The 23,605-nt window shown below is 45.6% G+C and overlaps 1 protein-coding gene across 3 annotated transcripts; it reads right to left on the bottom strand.

Annotated features, from left to right (window-relative positions):
• Positions 1–929: 929 nt before the first annotated feature.
• On the bottom strand, positions 930–21,809 carry S100A7 (S100 calcium binding protein A7). 3 transcript variants are annotated; one of them, XM_024984860.2, is made up of 4 exons: positions 21,618–21,809; positions 8,365–8,427; positions 3,162–3,318; positions 930–1,150 (listed from the first exon to the last, which is right to left on the bottom strand). In XM_024984860.2, exons 3-4 carry the CDS (start codon positions 3,300–3,302, stop codon positions 986–988), a joined length of 306 nt encoding a protein of 101 aa, XP_024840628.1. In that variant the 5' UTR covers positions 3,303–3,318; positions 8,365–8,427; positions 21,618–21,809; the 3' UTR covers positions 930–985. The 3 variants fall into 3 exon arrangements, with proteins under 3 accessions (XP_024840628.1, XP_059737771.1, NP_777021.1); XM_059881788.1 differs by lacking the exon at positions 21,618–21,809 and adding an exon at positions 20,387–20,730; NM_174596.2 differs by lacking the exons at positions 8,365–8,427; positions 21,618–21,809 and adding an exon at positions 4,754–4,777 and having other exon boundaries at positions 933–1,150.
• Positions 21,810–23,605: the final 1,796 nt, after the last annotated feature.

Here is a 23,605-nt window from a genome sequence, read left to right as displayed (position 1 = left end):
TTTATTTTTAATTCAGTTGAACACAGTTATAGAAATCTGACAACATACATTATCACTTATGTATACAATGCCTTGGCGGGGGATATATTGAGGGTAAAACTATTATTAACACAGACCTGATTCAAAAGGACATTTAAAAAGACTGCATCGATTACTACATATAACAGTAGGTATTTTCCTCAGCAGAAATGTTTCCCCTTTGAATAAGAATTTTGTAACTGTTGGTCAAGTTGAAACTCAGAGATCCTACATGAAATAGTCCAGCCCTTCTAACAGGGGTACACTCTGTTTTCTTCTGGGACCATTGGCTTAAAGAGTTTTCATTTTCTGAGGACAAAAATTGCATGCCAGAAGACTTAGCGCACAGAACACAGGATGGTAACAGCCTCACACTTTTCTTCTCTCTAATCACAGGTGCATGGAATAGCCGATATAAACTGTCAATGTCCAAGGATAATTCCTCTGCTGAGGAACAACCTAATTGATGAAGGTGGGGAATCTCTTGCCCGCTCTGGCCAGAGAGACACCCTGACCCTGGGTCCCTACAGGCGGTGAGGGCTGGGGGTACAGAGCAAGAGACTGATCTCCCAGGGAAATGCGCTGGCCACATTCCAGGGTCTTCAGAAGCAACTGCATCATTTAGATGGTTGGGATTGTGTGAATGAGGGTGTTTGGAGGTGGGCATGTGTTGAAACCACACAGAGTGATTGTGAATCTGCCTGTCTGTGTATTTCCTCAGGAGATGTTTCCTCTTAGACAATAAACTTGTTAATTTTCTTTGCAAAAACTCTCATCACCGCTGTACACTGGGAAGGAGATTTGCTGGGAAGAATTTGCTCATATACTGGGGAATCTTCAAAGCAGGTAACTGACCATTGTGTATTCTCTCTGAGCTACATGCAGCAACAAAAAGGAGGAAGTAACACAAGTTTCTGGTGAGAAAAGACACTTTATTGTTTCTTGGGTTGTCCGGAGGCCTCTGGGCTCACTGATTTCCCCCAGAACAGAGCTGTGCTCCGTGGCTGTGGTTGTGATAGTCTGTGGCTATGTCCGCCAGCAAGGACAGGAACTCAGAAAAGTCAATCTTCCGGTCCTTATTCTTGTCTTGTTTCTCAAAGATATTGGACAAGTAATCTCTGCCCCTTTTCTCCTGTGGGAAAAAACACAAAACAAGGCAAATTCATCCCCACAAGAGCGATGAGCTGGGAGAAGAGGAAGAGGCAGAGATAGAAAAATGAGGACCCAGCACAGCCCAAAGGTGTCTGGTGTGGCATTGAGGAGGGGAGGTGTGGGATGAGGTAGGGATATTGACATTTCCCTGCAGTTCAACAGACAGTCCTTCCCCAAATGTGAACTTGGATGAGAGACTCACATGGTGAGCAGACTCTGCCCTGAGTTGCCCTGATCAGTGTGCTGGTGGGTGGTCTCCAGCCCCAAAACACCCCCTCAACCCCCTACAAGGCTGAACCTACCTAAGTTCTGTTCCGGGACTCAAATAAACGCTGCGCTGTGCTCAGTCTGCCTGACTGTTAACGACTCCATGAACTGTAGCCCACCAGGCTCATCTGTCCATGGAGATTCTCCAGGCAAGAATACTGGAGTGGGTTATCTATCCCTTCTCCAGAGGAACTTCCTGACCCAGGAATCAAACCAGGGTCTCCTGTATTACAGGTGGGTTCTTTACCAGTTGAGCTACCAGGGAAGCCCCAAATAAGCCCTGCTGCTGCTGCTGCTGCTGCTGCTGCTAAGTCACTTCAGTTGTGTCCAACTCTGTGCAACCCCACAGACGGCAGCCCACCAGGCTCCCCCATCCCTGGGATTCTCCAGGCAAGAACACTGGAGTGGGTTGCCATTTCCTTCTCCAATGCAGAAAAGTGAAAAGTGAAAGGGAAGTCACTCAGTTGTGTCCGACTCTTAGCGACCCCATGGACTACAGCCTACCAGGCTCCTCCATTCATGGGATTTTCCAGGCAAGAGTAACTACTCATATGTAAATATAACCGAATCACTGTGTTGCATACCTGAAACTAACACAATATTATAACTATATTATAACTATATATTATAACTCTATTATTGACTATACTTCAATTAAATCAATAAATAATAAATAAACTCCATCCTTGTCATCGTCAACCTAACCCTCCTCTCCTATTTTCTCTTTTTGGCCTCCAGGATCCTACATGCTTTGAGTTTCATTTTCTTACTTACCTAACCTCTTTGTTACCTAGTAACCTCTTTTTTTTTGGAGAAGGAAATGGCAACCCACTCCAGTGTTCTTGGCTGGAGAATCCCAGGGACGGGGGAGCCTGGTGGGCTGCCATCTATGGGATCGCACAGAGTTGGACACAACTGAAGCGACTTAGCAGCAGCAGCAGCAGCAACCTCATTTTTTTTTTTTGTAATTCATTCAGAATATTCTAATTGTCGGGTTAAAGCAGGTCAGCAAATGCGTTGTAAAAGGAGGGGTTAAATTCTGTCAGGAGTGCATTTATACAGAAAGCAACCTAGTTGTTCCAGAGGTGAGAGGGATAGGTGGAGGGGCAAGATAGGGGAAGGGGATTAACAGGTACAAACTACTAGGTATAAAAAAAGAGAGAGATAAAAAGATGCAAACACAGCATAGAAAATATTACCAATGTGTTCCAGCAACTTTGATGGAGTATAATCTATAAAAGTATCAAATCACTATGTTGTACGCTTGAACTAACACAACATTGTAAATCAAATATATTTCTAGATAAATAAATAAAATTTTGTTCCTATTAAAAAAATTCTGCCAATGATGGAATTTCTGTCACCTTCCCTCTGATCTCAAGAACCCTGAGGGGAGCCTCTAGAGCCTCTCAAGATCTGAGCAGAAGAGTTTGAGTCTCATACAGAAGCTGGGACAGGCGAGAGGGGACCCATCACTGCCCTCCAGCTGTAGCGCTTTTTGATAACTTATCATCAACTACTTATATGCACACATTTTCCTACTTTGCCACATACATCATCTCTTTAAGCCCTGATATAGGTCAGGATAGGAAGTTCTATGATGCCCTTTTGCAGATGAGAAAGTGAGGATCAGAGAATGAGAGGGACTTGTCCAAAGTCACCCAGGAAAGGGTCCTCAGTCATGCCAGGACCCAGTCACCATGGGGGACCAGAACCCCACTCACACAGGCACCGAGGAAGTTGGGGAAGTTGTCCTTCATCAGCCGCAGCAGGTCCTCCTTCTCGATGGTGTCATCGGATCCCGAGTATTTGTGAAACAGGTTGATCAAGTCTGTAATGGCCTGCTCAAGCTGAGAGCTGCTCATCTTGGCTTCCAAAGAGCTGCCAGAGAGGAATCAGTGACTTTTGTGTCCTTCCCCCAGGGGAGGGTCCCCAAGTTAGGACACCTGGATGGGGACTGAGCAGCCAGCAAAAGCATGGCTCATTTGGAGCACAAGAAATTGCTTCTCTGCATGGTGGAAGGAGTAGCTGAGCAGCAGGAGGGCCCAACCAAGCTTGGGGCTGGGTCCCCACAGCTCAGGGTGTGAGTAGGTGAAGGAGATTGGCAGACTCCACTGTGGGGAGGACCACAGCATGTGGAAGCAGAGACGGGGGGGTCAGCCCCAGTAATAAGACTGAGCCTGAGGTGGGACCCAGCAACCAGAGCTTTTGAATGACCCCACACCCCAAACAGCAGCAAATCCATCTCCTCCAGGTTCAGCATCAGGGTCAGAGTCACAGGGGCAGCACAGTGTCACCTCTGATCTGGTCTGAGCCTCCTGGGCTGCTTCAGGAAGACTCCCTAGAAACCCACCTGGACCATAAAGCAAGCTCTACAATAAGTGGACAGAAATGCAGTCCTGTCCTGAGCCCTGGTGGGGGCCTTCCTGGACCACCCCTGAGAGAGAAAGAGGGACTGGGGATCAGAATCAGCCTGGGGTTGGGAGTGAACAGAAATAGCTGCCCCAGCTCCAGGCTGTTGAGTGGAATGTGGGAGATGGGGGTCCTTCCGATTTTCTGTTACTGGGCACTATGTGCATCTCCAAGGCTTGACCTCATTAAAATAAAGAGAACGTCTGACTTCCCTAAGCAGGTTCTTCCCCCAGCAGTCAGAGGTCTAGGCTGCCCTGGACCCCAGCCAGAGAAACTGGACAGAGCAGCCCTCCCATGCCAGACTTTCCTATGCAGCCAGGACATGACCCTGAGTCACGCGTGTCAGCATCTAAGACAAACCCCCCTGCCTTCTGATGTAGGAGAAAGAGCCCACTGTTCTGTCAGTAAGAGGACCCACCCAAGGCTTCTGTCAACGTGGCCAAGACCAGAGCCAAGCCCTGCGTGCAGATGGTCCCTGAGCATTTTCCTGCTGGGAGGAGGTGGGGAGCTCTGGTTGATCAGTCTTTTACCCAGGTCAGGGCAGGACGTCTCACCAGAGTTATGGTGAGTGGGGGTCCCAAGCCTGGGGTTAAGGCTTTGGCTGGGGCTCCCACTCTCATCAAGGGTGAGGTCGGTGGGTTTTTTGACCTGATAATCAGGTGAGTCCAGAGAAGGAAGAAAGCAAGAGGAGGGGGAGTGTTCTCAGCTCCCACTGGGCACGTGTCCACAAGAGCATCACCAAGGAGCCAGTGGAGGAGCAGGGAGTATTGGTCATCTTGCCACACAGATGGGACCTCAGCATGTTGGCAGCAGAGTCGGGACTGGACCACAGGCTCCTGCATCCCCTCCCAGAGCTGCTTCCCGGCTCCTCCTAGAAAAGGTAGATAGGCCGGAGCAGACTTACCTGATCAGAGGAGATGTCACCAAGGAGAAGGACGAGTGAGATGCTCACTGGACAGAGACTGGTCCCTTTATAAGGCTTAGCCGGGAGCTTCCCGGGGCTGGGAGCCCTGCGGCTGTGTTCGCTCTCTGCTTCTTGGAGCATTGCCCCACTCAGGTGGGTGGGCCACACCCAGGAGGGTGTACCCAGCCTTTCCCGTCAGAACCCCAGGACACACTGCACCTCCCAGGATCTTTCCCTAGAGGCTTCTCTGTCCCCTGCTTGATCTGGGGCCAGTGGAGTGTGTGGCAACACGACAGGGATTAGAGTAGAGAAAACTGGATTTCTGGACCTAAGAAAGGTGGAATTTTGGACTCTGAAGGCAGCAAGGTCTCCATTTTCATTCACTCAGTCCTTCTACAAACTTGTTCTGAGTGTAATAACCGCCACTTACTAAGAGCGAAGGCTGTGCCAGGCATCAAGATACTGCTGCCATTGCTGCCTGCTTCGTCCTCACCAGCTATGACCTAGATCTGTTGTCTCCAGGTCCGAGTGGAAAATCAGGTTTATAAAGATTTTAAGATACAGCTAGTAGACAGTAGATTCCGGATATGATCCCAGAAAAGCCTATTTCAAAACCTTCTATTAATCCTTCAACTAAATCTCAGAACCTTCCTTCTGGGACTCACAGTCCAGGGGAGTGAAGTAGGTCACCTCACTGCCATCTTCACACCAGATCCTCAGTGGATCTGGGAGGGAGATAGGTGTCGTGACCGGCAGTGACAGATGAGGGGACACAGAGAAGGCAGTGGGCCTGGCCTTTCTCCTGCTGCTGAGGGGACACTCAGGGTCAGAACCCTGAGTCCTGACTTCACCTCCTCACTCTTGAGTTCCCTTCTCAGCCCTGGGTTGCCTGGGCCACCCGGGCCCCACCGTCTATGTCCAGTGGTGGTGATGACCATGGGATGAGCCTGGAGGCAGAGACTTGGGCAAAGTCTCCTCTTGGACCCTGAGGCTGGCTTCCCCCAAGTCTTCCATAACCTTCCTCCTTCCTCCATGCTAAACAGTCTCTCAGAAGTTGGCAGCCAGGCCCTGGGCTCTGCTGTGTCCCCAGCTGCTGCAGAAAGGCTGGTTCCAGAGCACAAAACAGGAACCTGGAGTCAAGCTGAGGTCTGGGGGCTTCTGGGGACCTGCCCTGCTGACTCACTAGGAGCTCTTGCTCCCCTTGGGACTTCCTCCCATGGAGTGAGGGAGCTGGTTCAGGCATTGGCGTCCCTGGGCTCCTTCCCACTGCTGAGCCCCAGTCAGGGCCTCCCAGCACACAGGCATCCCTATTCACACTACACTCACTTTCTCAGGACCACTCCTCCCTGATTTATTCATTTAACCCATTCTCATCCCCGTTGAGAAACCTCCCAAGAAGAATACACAAGACACTTTGGGCAGGGGAACTGAGACTTAATTCCCTCTTAAAGTCCAACTGTAGCTTTTACATTTTGAACCCTTTCAAAATACTTAAAATTAGTTTTTTAGTATTTAGAGTTAATTCTCCTTTTGTTCCATTCTCAGCTTCAGTTTCAGAGGCTGAGCTATTTATAATCTTAAGCTCCTGGAACACAAATACCTCCGATCTCTTGCAAGGTCCTGCTCTTGTTGTATTTATTTTCCTCTAATGGACAGGGAGGCCTGGCGTGCTGCGATTCATGGGGTCGAAAAGAGTCGGACACGACTGAGCGACTGATCTGATCTGATCTGATCTGAATCTCCATTCCCGTTCCATTCTTCACAAAAAGCATCAATTTCTTCTGTTTATATGAATACATTCTTGCAAATGTGAGTAGTTATTTTGGTCCATGTGCTGTTGATGTTTTTTTATATAGCTCAAACTTACAGAAATATACAGCAAAAATGTATGTACAGCCCAGTAACTTATTTCTACCACCTATAACCTTCCTTAGATCAAAAAATAAAACATGTCTTCCAGCCACCACCCCCTCTTCTCTCTTCTCATGAAAACCACCAGCCAGACTTACATGATTGAAGCTCTCTATTTTCTTTATAGTTTACCATTTAAGCATTTATCAGTATACACTGTAATTTGCCTAATTTCTGAATTTTACATGAATGGAAATATTTTTCTGTGTTCTGTCTGCCTTCTTTAGATCAATAGTAAATTTTTAAGTTTTATCATGTTGGGTCGTGTGCTGTGGTTTTTCACTGTTGTGCAGTATTCCTTTGCAAGAAGGTGACTGAGTACCGAAGAATTGATGCTTTTAAACTGTGGTGTTGGAGAAGACTCTTGAGAGTCCCTTGGACTGCAAGGAGATCCAACCAGTCCATTCTGAAGGAGATCAGCCTTGGGATTTCTTTGGAAGGAATGATGCCAAAGCTGAAACTCCAGTACTTTGGCCACCTCATGCGAAGAGCTGACTCATTGGAAAAGACTCTGATGCTGGGAGGGATTGGGGGCAGGAGGAGAAGGGGACGACAGAGGATGAGATGGCTGGATGGCATCACTGACTCGATGGATGTGAGTCTGGGTGAACTCCGGGAGTTGGTGATGGACAGGGAGGCCTGGCGTGCTGTGATTCATGGGTCGCAAAGAGTCGGACATGACTGAGCGACTGATCTGATCTGATCTGATCTGACCATGATTGTCAAATTTCTGCTTCAGATACTACATACTGTTCACTTTCTTATCTTCCTTTCAGAGTGGTATCCTGCTCAGGTGATCAGAGATTTTGACCTGTGACCTCACGTTCCCCTGGTGTAGCAGCCTCCCTGTCTGATGACTTGTATGCCAGGGGCCCAGGGTGGGCCCTAGTTGTATCTGTGCTGTGCTTAAGGAATGAGAAAGGGGGACTTCCCTGGTGGTCCAGTGGCTAAGACTCCAGGCTCCCAATGCAGGGGGCCTGGGTTCAATCTCTGATCAGAGAACTAGACCCCACATCTGTATCCCGGTGCAGTCAAATAAACAAATGTTTTTTAAAGAAGAGATGAGTCTCAGGACACAGAGCCCAGGTCCTGGGAACCAACTTTGGATCAGTCCTGTTTACTGTCAAAGACAGCAATGTTTTCAACCATTCTCAGCACCCTGGCATCTCCAATATCACTCACCACCACCAGAAAGGCTATAGGGAATCTTCCAGTGCCTTAACCAAAAATGCCTTTTGGTTAAGCCCAAGGGCTGCTCATCCAAGTCAAATCTAGCTTAAGTCATCTGTAAGGTTTTGGGTCTCCAGAAAGGAAGATTGTTCTGTTCACCCATCCAGGCATTGAGGAATACTAGCTTCTAATAAAAGAACCACTATTTGCGATCAAGCACTGAGCTAGTGGTTTAGTTTCCTAAAGTAGAAGCTTATATTATTGTTCCCGTGTCAGTGGGCAGCCTAGTAGGCTGGAGCACTGAGCATTGGAAGCCAAGGGGCAAACTCAAATCACTAGCCTGCCACAGAGCCACAGAGGAGGAGGAAGACCCATGGAAAGTATGGATCTGAGAAAAAGAACAGGATCTTCTGTGAGGCTCAGAGCTGGGCTGGTGCCTCCAGCAAGGAACCCTGGCTGTGTTTTACCCACCAAGCTCCCAGAGCATAGCGGCTCTGCCCAGAATTTCCCATCAGAACCCTAGGACCTACCTGTGCACACTGCACCCAGGCTAACTCATCCTGAACTTTTGCTCCATCACAAGCTCCATGCGGCTAGAGTAAAAGGGATGGGAGACAGTGGGTTAGAACAGAGATAAAGGGTTTGCTGAACTCCAGAAACTGTGGCTTTGGGTGTCTGGAAAGGAAGATTGTTTTTATGCACTCATCCAGACATTAGCAGAAATAATAGCCAATAGTACAAGAGCTCCCATTTATGAACAATCTGTACCAAGTACTACGCTAATGATTGAATTTCCTAAAATGCAAACTTAGATTATTAATTTTAGATGCTCCTTCTCTGATATACATATTCAAACATAAAAATTACCCTCTAAGCACTGCTTTTGCTTCATTCCAAAATGAAAAGCTTTTATAAATTGTCTTTTCATTTTCATTTAGTTCAAAATATTTTTTATATTCTCTTGATATAGCTTCTTTGACCCACATATTATTTAGAAGTGTGTTACTTGATCTGTGAAAATGTTGGGATTTTCCAGCCATCTTCCTATTATTGATTTCTACTTTATTTCCAGTGTGGTCTGAAAGCATACCCATGTTTGATTTCTACTCTTTTAAAATTGGTTAAGACGTGTTTTATGACCCAGAATATAGTCTATCTTGATGAATGCACTGAATGAGCTCAAGAGGAATGTGTTTTCTGCTGTTGTTGGCTAAAGGAGCCTGGAAAAGTCAGTTAGATCCAATTGATTGATGATCTATCCAATTCAACTCTGTCCTTATTGATTTTCCGCCCATTGTATCTGTCCGTTTCTGACAGAGAGGTGTTGAAGTCTCCAACTTAAATAGTGTTCGTCGCTCAGTCATGTCCCACTCTTTGCAACCCCATGGACCACAGCCCACCGGGCTCCTCTGTCCATGGGATTCTCCAGGCAAAAATACTGGAGTGAGTTGCCATTTCCTTCTCCAAACTTTAATCGTGAATTCATCTATTTCTCCGTGCAGTTCAATCAGGTTTTGCCTCCTGCATTTTGATGCACTATAACCAAGAGCATACACAGTTGAGCGTTGTTGTCATCCTGAAGAACGGACCCCTTTCCATTACATAATGCCCCTCATTGTCTCTGATCACTTTTCTTGCTCTGAAGTCTTGTTTTATCTGTCTGAAATTAATAATTCATTAGTTAATTAATTAAAATCTCTAATTTTGTGTGTGTGTTAGTATGGTATACTTTTCTCCGTCTCTTTACTTGTTATCTATTTGTGTTTAATGTTTAAAAGATGATTTCTTTAAACAGGTGGTTGCATGGGTAGCGAGTAGGAGAAGGAAAGGGGGGAAAAATGATAACTATTTGGGGTAGTGAATGTTGATCAGCTTAACTGAGGTGATCATTTAACAATGTATATTTATATAAAACCATCATATTGTATATCTTAAATAGACACAGTTTTGTCAATTATACCACAATAAAACTAAAAAAGATGTTTTTTAAATGAAATAAAAGCAAGTTTTTGCAGAAAGCCTACAGATGAGCCCTATTTTTTAACTCACTCTGACAATCTCTTTTAATTGGTATATTTAGACCATTCACACTGAAAGTGACTATTAATATAGTCAGGTTAATATCAACCATATTCATAGCTGTTTTCTACTCATAGCTCTTTTTGTGAGTTTTTTCACCTTTCACTCTTTTTTCTGTCTTTTCTGGTTTTAACTGAGCATTTTACATGGTTCTGTTTTCCCTCTTAACATATAAATTATACTGTTTTGTTAGTGTCTTTGGTGGTTGCCCTAGAATTTGTAATATACATTTGCAAGTAATCTAAGTCCACATTCAGATAATACTGTATTACTTAACAGGTCTTGCAGGTACCTTATAACAGAGTACTCCCAATTTCCTCTTCTGCCTATTACATTGCTATTATTTATTTCTCTTATAGGTAATCACCTAATACATTACCACAATAATTATTTTGAACAAACTGTAATCAGTTAGATCAATTCAGAATAAGAAAAACATGTTGTGTGTCAATTACACCTTGATAAAAAAAAGTAAATTCATAACAAATGAAAAATTTTTCAAGAAAAAAGATTTTATTTTATCTTCATTTATTCCTTCTCTAACATTCTTATTCTTTATGTAGGTCTACGTTTCTGACCTACATCATTTTCCTTCTTCCTGAAGAACTTCTTGGGACATTTCTTCCAAGACAGGTCTAACTAGCAACAAATTCCCTCAGTTTTTGTCTTTATTTCTTTTTCACTTTTGAAGAATAATTTCACTGAATACAGAATTCTAGTTTGGTGGGTTTTGTCTTTACACTTTAGACCAGATCAGATCAGATCAGTCGCTCAGTCGTGTCCGACTCTTTGCGACCCCGTGAATCACAGAACGCCAGGCCTCCCTGTTCATCACCAACTCCCAGAGTTCACTCAAACTCATGTCCATCGAGTCAGTGATGCCATCCAGCCCTCTCATCCTCTGTCGTCCCCTTCTCCTCCTGCCCCCAATCCCTCCCAGAATCAGGGTTTTTCCCAACGAGTCAACTCTTCGCATGAGGTGGCCAAAGTACTGGAGTTTCAGCTTTAGCATCATTCCTTCCAAAGAAATCCCAGGGCTGATCTCCTTCAGAATGGACTGGTTGAATCTCCTTGCAGTCCAAGGGACTCTCAAGAGTCTTCTCCAACACCACACTTCAAAAGCATCAATTCTTCAGCTCTCAGCCTTCTTCACAGTCCAACTCACCCCACTATTCTTGTTTGCATGGTCTCTGAAGAGAAATCCAGTAAAATCCTTATTCTTGTGCCTCTATATGTAGGGTGAGGCAGTGTTCTCCACCTCTGGCTTCTTTCAAGATTTTCTCTTTGTGTTTGCATTTCTGAAATTTGAATATAATCTATGCCTAGATGTGGTTCTTTGGGCATTTGTTCTGCTTGGTGTTCTCTGATATTTCTGGATCTGTGGTTTAGTATCTGTTGTTAATTTAGGAAAATTCTCAGCAATTATTTCTTTAAATATTTCTTCTGTTTCTTTCTTTCTTTTCCTCTGATATTCCTGTTATATGTACGTTACACCTTTTGTAATTGTCTTGTATATTCTGTTCTTGTTTTTTTCTCTTTGCTTTTCTATTTAGAAAGTTTCTATTGACATATCTTTAAGCTCACTGATTGTTTTCAATTGTAGCCAGTCTACCAATGAGCCCATCAAAGACATTCATTGCTATTATAATGTTTTTTATTTCTGCTATGTCTATTTTCTACTATTTGCGTAACTTTCTTAGAGTTTTCATCTTTCCAGTTACGGTATCCATCTAATCCTACATATTACCTACTTCCCACTTTTCCACTATAGCTCTTGGCATATTAATCGTAGTTATTTTAAATTTTCAGTTTGATCACTCCAAAAGGAATATGCCAGTGGACACCCACGGCCTCCAGTTCTGCTCCACAGTGGTTGTGTCCCTGGACGAACTGTTTCTCTTCTCTGAGTTTTGGATTCTTCCACTGAAAATGGAGTTAAATTACACTTTAGCTTGGTTTTTCTTTTACCAGACTGTCACAAATTTTTGCTCCCTTGCTTCTGAAAATATTTGAGTTTAAGCCTTGATCTTGAGTGTAACTTCTCCAGGAGCAGGACCCAGACTCCTTCATCAAATACTCAGTGTCCTGGAAACAGAGTACCATCTCTAAGCCAGAGAAAAACAGGTCTCTAAGAAGACCACCTCTCCTACCCAGCACTGGCCTCTCCCCTCCTTTCTCGTTGGACCCCTTAGGGTTTCCTGAACCCTCCCTGTCAAGTCCTCTACCTAGCATTCCCTTCCACCTCCTTTTTTCCCAGGAAACACATCCCTCTTTCAGATGTAGGTTAATAGCTACCTCTGTTGTGGAACTTTCCCTGACTTCTTCAAAGAGGTTTTGCAGGGACCCCAGGTTCCAGCGGCACTTCCTCATCTCTTGGTTTACCCCAGAGTGGCACTGTCTCTGCACTGATCAGGAAGGAACACAGGGTACTAGCCCAACCCGACAAGTCACCCTTCATGTGGCCTGGCCAGGATAGCACTTCCATCTCTGTGCCATAGTCTATTCGTCTATCAGTGGGGACACAAACACCACTTCACAGAACCCTGAGGACCACAGGAGGCAATGGGTGAGAAACACTTGGCAAGGTTGAGAAATGGGAAGAGGTGGCGTTCCTTTTGATAGAGATTCTGATGTGCTGAGTGACATCTGTGATTCAGAGTCTGAAAGCGGGCCTCTCCAGTGTACAGCCAATTTACAGACGTGGGTGGGGGTTATGCATGCTTACAGCTTCCCTGGGTGTAACAGTAGCCTGGTTGAAAGACTTCAATTAGATACAATGGGGAAGGAGGAGCAGTTATTCCTGAGGGCAGAGCTTCAGTTAGGGAAATGACACCCACCCCCTCCCCACCTCTGCAAAGCGCTCCCAGAGCCTGACCCTCACATAAACCTCAGGTAAAACTTCCTCAGCAAAGGCAATATGCAGCACAGTCTCCTTCTCCACACTTGAGGCTTGCCTGCCACCCCATCCACATGTAACCAGCAAAGGCAGGACAGCTGCGTTAAAGGCAAGAAAAGGAGCTGGTGGTTGGAGAGAGGACTGGACACTCTGTCAACGCCCCTGAGCCATTGCAGAGGACAAAGTTGAAACGGGAATAGGAGAGCCCCTCCCCCACCGAGGTCCCACACTTCTCTGGTTCTGTATCTTCACAGTTGGTAATTAATCCTTTACATACAAAAAAGCTTGCCTGAGTTTCCAGGACTTTTAATAACTTCAAAAGGACCAATGGAGAGCCCAGGACCTGGCTTCCCCCAGAGGCTGTGCCCAGGGAAGTGTCTGGAGGTGTGAAGCAGGCTGCAGGAGGGACTAGAAGGGGGAGTGTCCTGCTTTTGCCTATAGCTCCTGTCACCTGAGCCTCACAGGATGATGCAGTGATCCAAGCAACAGCCAGAGGCAGTAAAGAATGTTTTCTTCTCCAAAGACAGTGAAGAAAATTCTAGAAGGTTGCTCTGTGTTTATATTACTCCTTTTCCGATCAAGAGCAGATGCGTGGCCTGAGCTGCTGACTTAACACAAACACTTGTCCCATTGTTAAGATCTGGCTCAGCCGGCTGCATCATCACCTCTGCCTAGACTGGCAATCCTCGGTGTGTGCTTTGGGGACCACCTGGGTCAGAAGCTCCAGATACTGTGAAAATGCAGGTCTTGTGTCCCATTCTTGGCTTACTGATCCCGGTTATCTGGGGTGAAATCCAAGAATCCGCATTTTAAACATATCCCCAGGTTTTGGGGGTTGTTTTTGTGTTGTTGTTTGTTTGTTTGTTTTGGTTTCATTTGGAGTTTGGGGGGGGATTGAATCCTGGAGAGAGTCTGAGAACAAATGATTAAAGTATAAGTTCCTAGAGGGCAAAGACCAGGCTCTTGGTGGCATCATCAGCATAGACCCCTTCACAATTCATCCTCAGGGACCAGCAAAGGAACCAGAAGACAAAGGCCATCTCATCAAGAGGGCCTACTCTTCACAGGGAACAGGACTCTCAGGAAGAGCCTGAGTCAGGCTGCAGGCTCACCTCCCTCCTCCCCTCATCACACTGAGCCCCTCGGGCCCCAGACACACCAGCCCTTCCTGGACCACTTGCCTCTGTCCACACTGCCCCCAGTTCCCTTCCCCCAGTTCTCCGACTGCTCTGTGAACCTTCCTGCTTCACCCAACAGAGTTCTCATTCCTGCCATAATGCCCACACGTGCATCCGTATTTCTCAACTTCCTCCCCCCAATAATACTGAATATCAGTGTTTACATTTTCTCTCACCAACACAGCATCACAGAGAGCTCCCTGAAGGCCAGTCAGGTATCATTCCTCTTTGAATGGTCACAGCTAGACAGCTCCCAACACAGAGAAGGCATGCCCCCATCCAAAAATAAATAAATACATAATGAATCACAGCATGAAATAATCTTAATAAAAGAATTGACCCAAGAGTCAAGAGTACTAGGTCCTCTGGTCCCAGCTCCACTAGCAAATCTCTGTGTGACCCAGGACAGCCAAGTCTCAGGTCCACGAACAGCAAGAAACGATGGAGATGAACGTATTCAATACACGTAAGAGGTGTTAACAGAATTATTGACAGATCTGTTACTGAAAGTGCAAACCTGACTTGTAGAAACTCACCAAGGAGGGAGCAAGTGTACTGAAAACTGGACCAGGTTCTATAACAAATTGTTCTTCTATGAAGCGGTACAATTTGTGCCCAGGAGAGGAACAACATCCTCAGAATCAGAAGCATCTCTTCAGATAGGTCGCCCTCTAAAATATGACCGTGACATTGGTGGGAGGCAAAAAGCCAGGAGACTGGACCAAGAGTTCTTGTACAGGCTTTAACTATGGAATTGGCTGGGGAAATAGAGATAGGAAGACACAGACTGAGGCAAAAGGGCCTCTGCAAAGCTTGATCATGGTAACGAACTGGTAGCAGACACAAGAGGTTAGAAATGCTTGCAGAGACCACTGCTGCCCTCCCTCGTCCCCGTGCACTGGAGAAGTGGGACTGGAAAGGGGGCAACTCAGCTGGTCAGTGTGGAGTCTCTGCCCCAGTCACAGGATATGTCAGAGGAGAAGAAGGGAAGAAGGATCCATGCCTTGAGCCTTCAGTGAAAGCTGGCCGGGGCAGTATGGGGGATTCAAAGCTCTCAAAACCAGAGTGAGGTAAGAGTCTTCTTCCAGTACATCTAGCTTGGGTTTTAATTTTTTTAAGTGGCTGTTTCACATGCTTGATAATACAGTTTCAACACATCTGTGCAAGTGTTAGAAATCTTAATGTAATGCATGCAAAACTTCCAGCATTTGCATTGAAACTTTGGCTGACTGTGACCCTGCCTTTGTGTAGCAATAAAACTCTTCTTAAATGTGTCAGAGATACAAGGGGAAGATATCAGTGTGATTGATTATGGAATCAGATCTGAGTAGAGCTACGTGCCACTCAAGACTTGTCAACGTGAGTATTACTCATCTTTGCTTTCAAAGAGCTGCTGGAAAGAAAAGAAATAACTGATGTGTTTTGTCACTGGGTGTGGATCTGTGGGGAAAGAATAAATTCGATGGATGATAAGATGGGTAGGAAAGGATTGGAGGAAGGAGGATGTAAAGGGCCTGAGGACAGAGCTAAATTAGAGCAGAACTAAGTGTATTTTCAGTTTTGATCCAGATGAATGAGGGGGCGCAGAAGGGCCACTCTCCTCACCCATCTCCACCCAAGGTCTTTCACATTGTATTCTAGAAGTCACCCCACAGAGAATAAAATCTGAGTGGTTTTCTGGAGCATCATGTTGCTCTGGAAGGGCACAAGATCAGGACCCGATTCTGGGAATGGGACCACTCAGGCCCTGTGAGGCCTCTGAGATGATGCAGAAGAAAGGCTGTGGTGCTTGCGATCCACAGGGAAAGGAGAGAGTTGAGTTTCCATGTGGGAAGAGTCCAGGCCCTGGATGCCAGTTATTAGGACATCCTGTGGGGACCAAGAAAGGAGCAAGACTTTCTAGCCTCTCTACCTCAAGTCTCAGAGTTAGCAATAAAATTTTCCTCAGTTTGGAAAGTCAAGGCTGGAGTCTAATGTCCACAGCAGGACAACAGTAATGAACAACATGACTTCGGCTCATTCTGGACAGGCCCTCTCAGATTCCTGGAACTCTTGACGCACACATGTGCACACACACACACAGACATTCATACAGACATGCACAAAAGCCTGTACACCAGCATAACACCTCACATTGTCCACAGAGCATACTCTGGGGCAGCCTCTATCTAACCAAACACACATTTAGTGGCCTGACCACCTCTGGTCACAAGCATGAGAACAAGCAGAAATAAATATCCCAGGAACACTCTCAAAGAGTCATAAAAGAAGACTGTTTCCAGAGTAAAAAATCAGAATAAATGCCTGCCAGACTTCTTGACCAAATAGAGGGATCAGAAGAGGCCATTGGATCAACCACAGTTGTAAATTTCTGTCCCTCTTTTCCTAAGACCTAAGCTTTTTCTGTTTTGTTTTAATTGGAATATAGTTGATTAATGGGGCTTTCCCAGTGGCTCAGTGGTCCTGCAATGTAGGAGACCTGGGTTTGATCCCTGGGTTGGGAAGATCCCCTGGGGGAGGACATAGCAACCCACTCCAGTATTCTTGCCTAGAGAATCCCATGGACAGAGGAGCTGGTGGGCTACAGTCCGTGGGGTCGTAAAGAGTCGGACAACTGAAGCGACTTAGTTAGCTGGACTAGGAGGACCAATTGTCCTTGTTTGCCTGGGATTGAGAGGATTCCTAGACATCGGACTTTTAGTGCTAAAACGGGTCAAGTCCTAGTCAAGCCAGGACAAGCCAGTCATCCTAGTCTGGACTCTGGAAAGCAAGTTGTTACAGAGATGCACGCACATGGTTACACCACATGCTGCTGATTAGTTTTGGGGCCGGACTGGGTTTGGGGCCAAAGGAAAAGGACAGTGGTACATTTATCACTAAGAACTCCCTACTACATAGCACCCCCTTTTCCCCCTAGGCCCTAGGTATGTGCAGTTGAGAGCAGACTGAAAAATTATCCCCAAAGAGAAGGAAATCCACGTGTTAGTTGCTCAGCCAGGCAAACATCCAGGACACTACTGAGATGTACATTTTTTTTTTTTTTTTTTTGATTAGTCAAGGAGAGTGCCCAGGGGATAATGGGACTTTCTTCTTACAGACCTATGGACTGACCTCTTCTTTTAGAGCAAGGCAGAAGGCGGCCAGGACAATGGAGCATGAGGACTAGTGGGAATATGGGAAAGATTGACTTGGCCCCCAGGCACTTCTCTGGGAATATTTATCACCCAGATTGCTAAAGAAGATCAAAGACAAAGGCAGGTTAGTGGCCAAGGGGCTAAAGTGGGCTCTGGTCATCCTAGATATGGCTTTGTCCTCAGCTCCCATTGGAGGCATTTTCCCAGTGGCTCCTCGTGACTGGAGACTCATAGCATCAATTTCTGACCTGGGATGGGTGTAGCCCCAACACCCTGATTTTACAGATAAACACACTGAGGCACAGGGAGTGCTGACTCATTCCAGGTCACGTAGCCCAGTTGGTGTCAGAGCTAGTTGGTGAGCTGACAATGATTGATAACCAGTCACAGGAAGTTCCCTTGCTCTTCAATATTGCACGTGGAATTTACACCTGAGGAATCCAAAAGGCTGATTGGACCTTGTAAGGAGTTGCTGTCTTAGTCTGTTCAGGCTGCTGTAACAAAAATGCCAAAAACTGAGTGGCTTAAACAACAAACATTTATTTCCCAGTTCCGTAGGCTAGGCAGTACAAAGTCAAGGTGCTGGCAGATTTGCTGTCTGGTACATAGTACATGGTCTTCCCAGGTGGCACTAGTGGTAAAGAACCTGCCTGCCAAAGCAGGAGACGATGTGGATTCAATCCCTGAGTCGGGAGGATCCCCTGGAGGAAGGCATGGCAACCCCTCTAGTATTCTTGCCTGGAGAATCCCCATGAACAGAGGTGCCTGGCGGGTTATGGTCCACGGGGTTGCAAAGAGTCAAACACAACTGAGCAAGTAAGCACATCACAGCACGGCATGTGGGCTTCCCAAGGTGGCACCAGTGGTAAAGAGCCCGCCTGCCAATTCAGGAGACATAAGAGATGGAGATTCAGTCTCTGAGTTGGAAAGATCCCCTGGAGGAAGACACGGCAACCCACTTTAATATTCTTGCCTGGAGAAACCCATGGACAGGGGAGCCTGGCAGGCTACGGTCCTTAGAGTCACAAAGAATCAGACACGACTGAAGCGACTTAATATGCACACACTTAGTACATGTTACATCATCTTCTCACTGTGTCTTCACATGCAAAACTTAGGGAGCTTTCTTGGGTCTCTTTAATAGGGCACTAATCCCACTCATGAGAGTTCCACCCTCATAATCTAATCACCTATCAAAGCCCCCCTCCTCCAACACCATCAACTGGGAGTTAGGATCTCAACATAGGAATTTTAGGGGGACATAAACATTCTGTCTATAGCAGTCACTGAAGAGAAAGACAAATTGGTAAGGAACAGGTGCTTCTCTGGGGCTCACAGCTGACCCAGTGCCAGTATTCCACCAGCTTTTGGATATGCCCAGAAATTTTCAACAGAGCCTTGGGGTTCACCAGAACCCTGGGGCTACCTGTGCCTCTGAGCCATCCAAGCCCCAGAGGTTGAAGCAGGGTTATAGAATCATAGATTAAATTGGAGAAGTGATGAGGAGTTTGCTGAACCCCAAGAAATATAGCTCATTGTGTCTGAGGAAAGAAACATGGCCTCTCCTGGTTTCCCCTTCCAGTCATTCAGGAAAAAATGGCTATAGATATTGAGAACTATTGTTTACTGAACACTGTGCCAAGCAAGTACAATATGTGCTTTACACACCAGTTTTTTGTTTATTTGGCCACGCCATGTGTCTTTCAGGGACTTAGTTCCCCAACCAGGGACTGACGCCAGGACCCATGCAGTGGACATGTGAAGTCTTAACCGCCGGACTGCCAGGGAATTCCCCTACAAGTCAGTTTATTTAATCTGCAAGAGAATTCTATTAGATGAATATTAGCATCTCCATTACACAGATAAATAAACTGAGATGTAAAGTGGTTCCATAAAAAATAAAAAAAATAAAGTGGTTCCATAATGTGAGCAAGTCATCTAGCAGGTAGTATAAAGCCAACAAACCCAGGTCAGCCTGACTCCAAAGCCGGACTCTTAATCCTTCTGCTGTTTTATGAAGTCCTTGGTATGTCACATCAGGATCCACCAGGCAGGAGCCCACAACCCAGAAGACAGATGGCCATAAATGTTGTCAGCACAGCCCCACGGACTCTGATAGGGGAAGCCCAGAGAGCTGTGTGGCCATCAGGGCCCAGAGCAGCAGTGAGCGAGACTTCAGCAGGCTCTAGAGCCTTGGATCTCATATTGCTAGTCCATAGGCCACTCTGAAAGGAATTAGCTCCCCTAAAGTTAAGTATCAATATGCAGCACCTATAACTGAGACTTGAATATTACCAGCAAGAACCTTGCTAAGGAACTGTGAAAAACAGGTAAGATTTGTCTCCTGAGATCCACCTCCTGGGATAGGAGAATATGCTTTTGTCGTGTTATTTCCCTGGTGATTTACAAAAGATCCTGTGATGTTACAATTGGCCCCAGTTAAAGCTGACGCTCAGAGATTACCCTGTCCAACGCACTGGCCGCTAGCTACATGTAGCTATCAAGGACTTGATGTATGGCTAGTGCAACTGAGAAGCTAAATTTTTTTTTTTATGTTTATATGAAGTATTATTATTGCACAGAAACCATTTGTTAAGGTAAGGAAAGAATCTGTTAAAACTATCTCAATTCAGGGTGTTGCATAGATGGGAGCCTGACAGCATAAATAGATCACCCATTACCATTTCCTTTTTTTTTTTAATCTATTGATTTTTAATTGAAGGATAATTGCTTTGCAATATTGTGTTGGTTTCTACCAAACATCAACATGAATAAGCCATTGGTTTACCCATGTCCCCTCCCACTTGAACATCTCTCCCACCTCCCTCCCCATCCCACCCCTCCCTCTACGTTGTTACCAAGGGTTGAGTTCCCTGCGTTGTACAGCAAATTCCCACTGGCTATCTATTTTACATATGGTAATATGTTTCCATGTTACTCTCCCCATACCTCCCACTCTCTCCTTCCTCACCTCCGGCAACTGTGTCCACAAGTCTGTTCTCAATGTCTGTGTCTCGACTGCGACTCTGCAAATACATTCATCAGTACCACCTTTCTAGCTTCCACATTTATGCATTAGTAGATGATTTTTTTCTTCAATTTAAAACTATTTTTTAAAGAAACTATTTAAGATTACATTTTATATAATGTCATTTGCACCAACCTGGATGAACCTAGAGATGATCATATTAAGACAGAGAAAGATAAATATAATATCACTTCCATATGGAATCTAAAAAAAAATTATACAAATGAATTTACTCACAAAATAGGCCCGCAGACATAGAAAACAAACTTATGGCTACCAAAGCGGAAAAGGGTAAAAGAAAAAGTGAGAGTGTTAGTCACTCAGTGTCCAACACTTTGCAACCCCATGGACTGTAGCCTTTTAGGCTCCTCTCTCCATGGGATTCTCCAGGCAAGAATACTGGAATGGATTGTTATTTCCTTCTCCAGATCTTCTCGACCTAGGGATCTAACCCAGGTCTCCTACATTGCAGGCAGATTCTTTACTGTCTGAGCCACCTGGGAAAGGGGCAGAGGAGAGGTAAATTAGGAGTTTGGGATTAACATATACACACTACTATATATAAAACAGATAACCAACAAGGACCTACTGTATAGCACAGGGAACTATATTCAATATCTTTTAATAACTTATAACAGAAAAGAATCTGAAAATAACTTACTTGAAAGAAATTTTGTAATAGAAAAATTTTTTGATATTGTATATTTTATAACTTGAGATGCCCTGAAATTTTACAGGTCGTATATGAAAGAAACTTTATAAAGATTTTGAGCAATAATCCTAAGAATTTACAAGACATTACCAGGAACAAGTTGTAAAACAAAACAAAATCTTTTCTAAAGTATCAATAGCAAACTAATTACCACTATCAGAGGAAAGATTAAATTGTCTTTCTAGTCTCATGATTTTGCAAAATGATTGTCATATGAAGCAATCAAAGATCACAGAGCCAAGAAAACATAGAAAAAATAGTTAAGTAGACAGTTGAGTCATCCAGTTAATCAAAATATTGCCATTTTTATGACTTGTGTAATGTATGTGGTACTTACCAACTTTTTGAAATTCATGACTTGCGATAGCCTCTTCCTCTTTCTAAATAAAAATTTATGTATTCTTTTTCTGAATGGAGGATCCTCCTAAAATTTTAGCACGCACAAAATCTGTACTCAGTCCTGACATTTACCCATCTTGTCCATGACTTTGTCTCTGCCACAGCTTCTGCCTGGCTTCCCCCCCACCTCCCTTCTCCCTAGAAAAGTCTTCACACTCCTTCAGAGTCTGCTCAAAAGTCACCTCTTCTGTGAAGACTTTCCTAACTACCTCAAGATAATAGAGTTCCCCCTTCTGCTTCAGACACAGGGCAGTCTTACCTGTCTGTGGCACACCCTCATGGCACTGGGATTTGCCTCTCTACAGGCATCCCCTCAACAAGGGAGCAGGCTCCCAGGAACAGGCACTGAGGTCTTACCTACATTTCCATGTCCCCATCTCACAGCGGGAGGTCACAGAGAACACGCATGTTTATGGGATGCAGTCGCGGCTGACCAGGAGATGGAGGGATGACTCCAGTACTAACATAATGACCCCTGAGGCCAAAAGAGAAGTGTCCTAACTCGGTGTGACACTAGGCAAAATCTGTACTTCCTTTGTTTTTGAGAAGTCTTTGTCTTATCTGTCAAATGGGAAATGAATATTCTGCTTTTCAGAGGTAATGGATGCGACAGCACCTGCGCGGTTGCGTGGTAAGTCGCTTCAGTCGTGGCCAATCCTGTGCGACCCTATGGACTGTATGGGTCCATAGGAGCTTATGCCAGGCTCCTCTCTGTCCATGGGATTCTCCAGGCAAGAATACTGGAGTGGGTTGCCATGCCCTCCTCTAGGGGATCTTCCTGACCCAGGGATCAGACCTGTGTCTTTTACATTTCCTGCGTTGGCAGGCAAGTTCTTTACCACTAGCACCACCTGGGAAACCCATGAAAGCACCCAGAAAGGTGGGAAGTGCGTAGAGTAGACGTAGAGAAGAGTAGAGAAAAAAGTAGTGCGTAGAGAAAGTGCGTAGACGTAGAGAGTGTGTGATTGTTGCCGACGCGTTCAGGTGTACTTCGAGGAGACACTGTAAAACCCTGTGACTTAGAATCCCAAATCTCCCTTCACGGATACACTCCAGTTAATAGAAGTGGGCTGTGGCGCTGCAGTTTCAGCTTCCACAGGGCGTAGCAGCAGCTAGATCAAAAGATTACATCAACTACAGAAAGGGAAGGAGGCGCCCAGCCCCTCCACTTCTCCTGAGGCCAGAACCCAGCCCTCATGTGAATTCAGCTTCCTGGATCATTCTCATCAAAGAAGGCTCGGGGTCCCTTCCACCCACCTTGTCCAGCCCAGTCCTCGTTCCGTGTAAGCTACAGAATCAGGCACTTACATAAATCAGCTGGAGGCAAACACACTGAAATTGAGCAACTGTGCTTCTTTCTTCACCAAATCCCACCCTTCAGATTCTGTGAGTGCCAACATCTGCCCAGTGAATTCTCACCCTTGCTTACAAATAATGCCCAAAAGTAGCCTTTTTTCTTTTTTTTTTTTAAATGTTCTGGCCATTTTGCCAGCCCTGTGGAGAAGCAGGAGTAAGGATTGGGGTTTGATTTGTAGCAAGAGGACTGGGAGCACCTCTGCTCCCAGAGACTCAGGGGTGGCCAGCCAATGGGCCCAGCAGTTCCAGCTCCCTGTCCAGCCTGTCTCACCCGCTTTCACAGGTGGATGGACAAGCTCGCTCTCTGCTGCAAGGCACCACAAGACAGAGTCTCTGGCTGGTCTGTCTTGATTTTATTTTTTTCAAGTATAGTTCTGCAGCTGCTGCTAAGTCACTTCAGTCGTGTCTGACTCTGTGTGACCCCATAGACAGCAGCCCACCAGGCTCCCCCGTCCCTGGGATTCTCCAGGCAAGAACACTGGAGTGGGTTGCCATTTCCTTCTCCAATGCGTGAAAGTGAAGTCGCTCAGTCGTGTCCGACCCTCAGCGACCCCATGGACTGCAGCCCACCAGGCTCCTCCGTCCATGGGATTTTCCAGGCAAGAGTACTGGAGTGGGGTACCATATAGTTCAGTTTGGGGTTTTTTTGTTCTTGTCGTTTGTTGCTGCACCGAGTCTCTTAGTTGCAGCATGCAGGATCTTCTATCTTCATTGCAGGATCTTCAAACTTTCAGTTGTGGTGTGAGAACTAGTTCCCCAACCAGGGATCGAACCCGGGCCCCTTGCATTGGGAGCACAGTGTCTTAGCCACTAGGCCACCAGGGAAATCCCATCTAATTTCTCTTTGCCTTGGTTTCACCGTCTATAAAACAAGAGAATTAATAACATATTTCTATAAAGTTGTGAGAATTAAAGGAGTTAATCTACAGTGCTTGGAGCAGCACTGAAGGTGTAGCCTGTGCCAGGTAACCACTAGCTACTTCCTCCAA

This window comes from Bos taurus, chromosome 3, assembly GCF_002263795.3.
Source record: "Bos taurus isolate L1 Dominette 01449 registration number 42190680 breed Hereford chromosome 3, ARS-UCD2.0, whole genome shotgun sequence".
Taxonomy (NCBI): Eukaryota; Metazoa; Chordata; class Mammalia; order Artiodactyla; family Bovidae; genus Bos; species Bos taurus.
The sequence above is the reverse complement of the archived record's forward strand: the minus strand, read 5'-3'. Positions and strand labels throughout refer to the sequence as shown.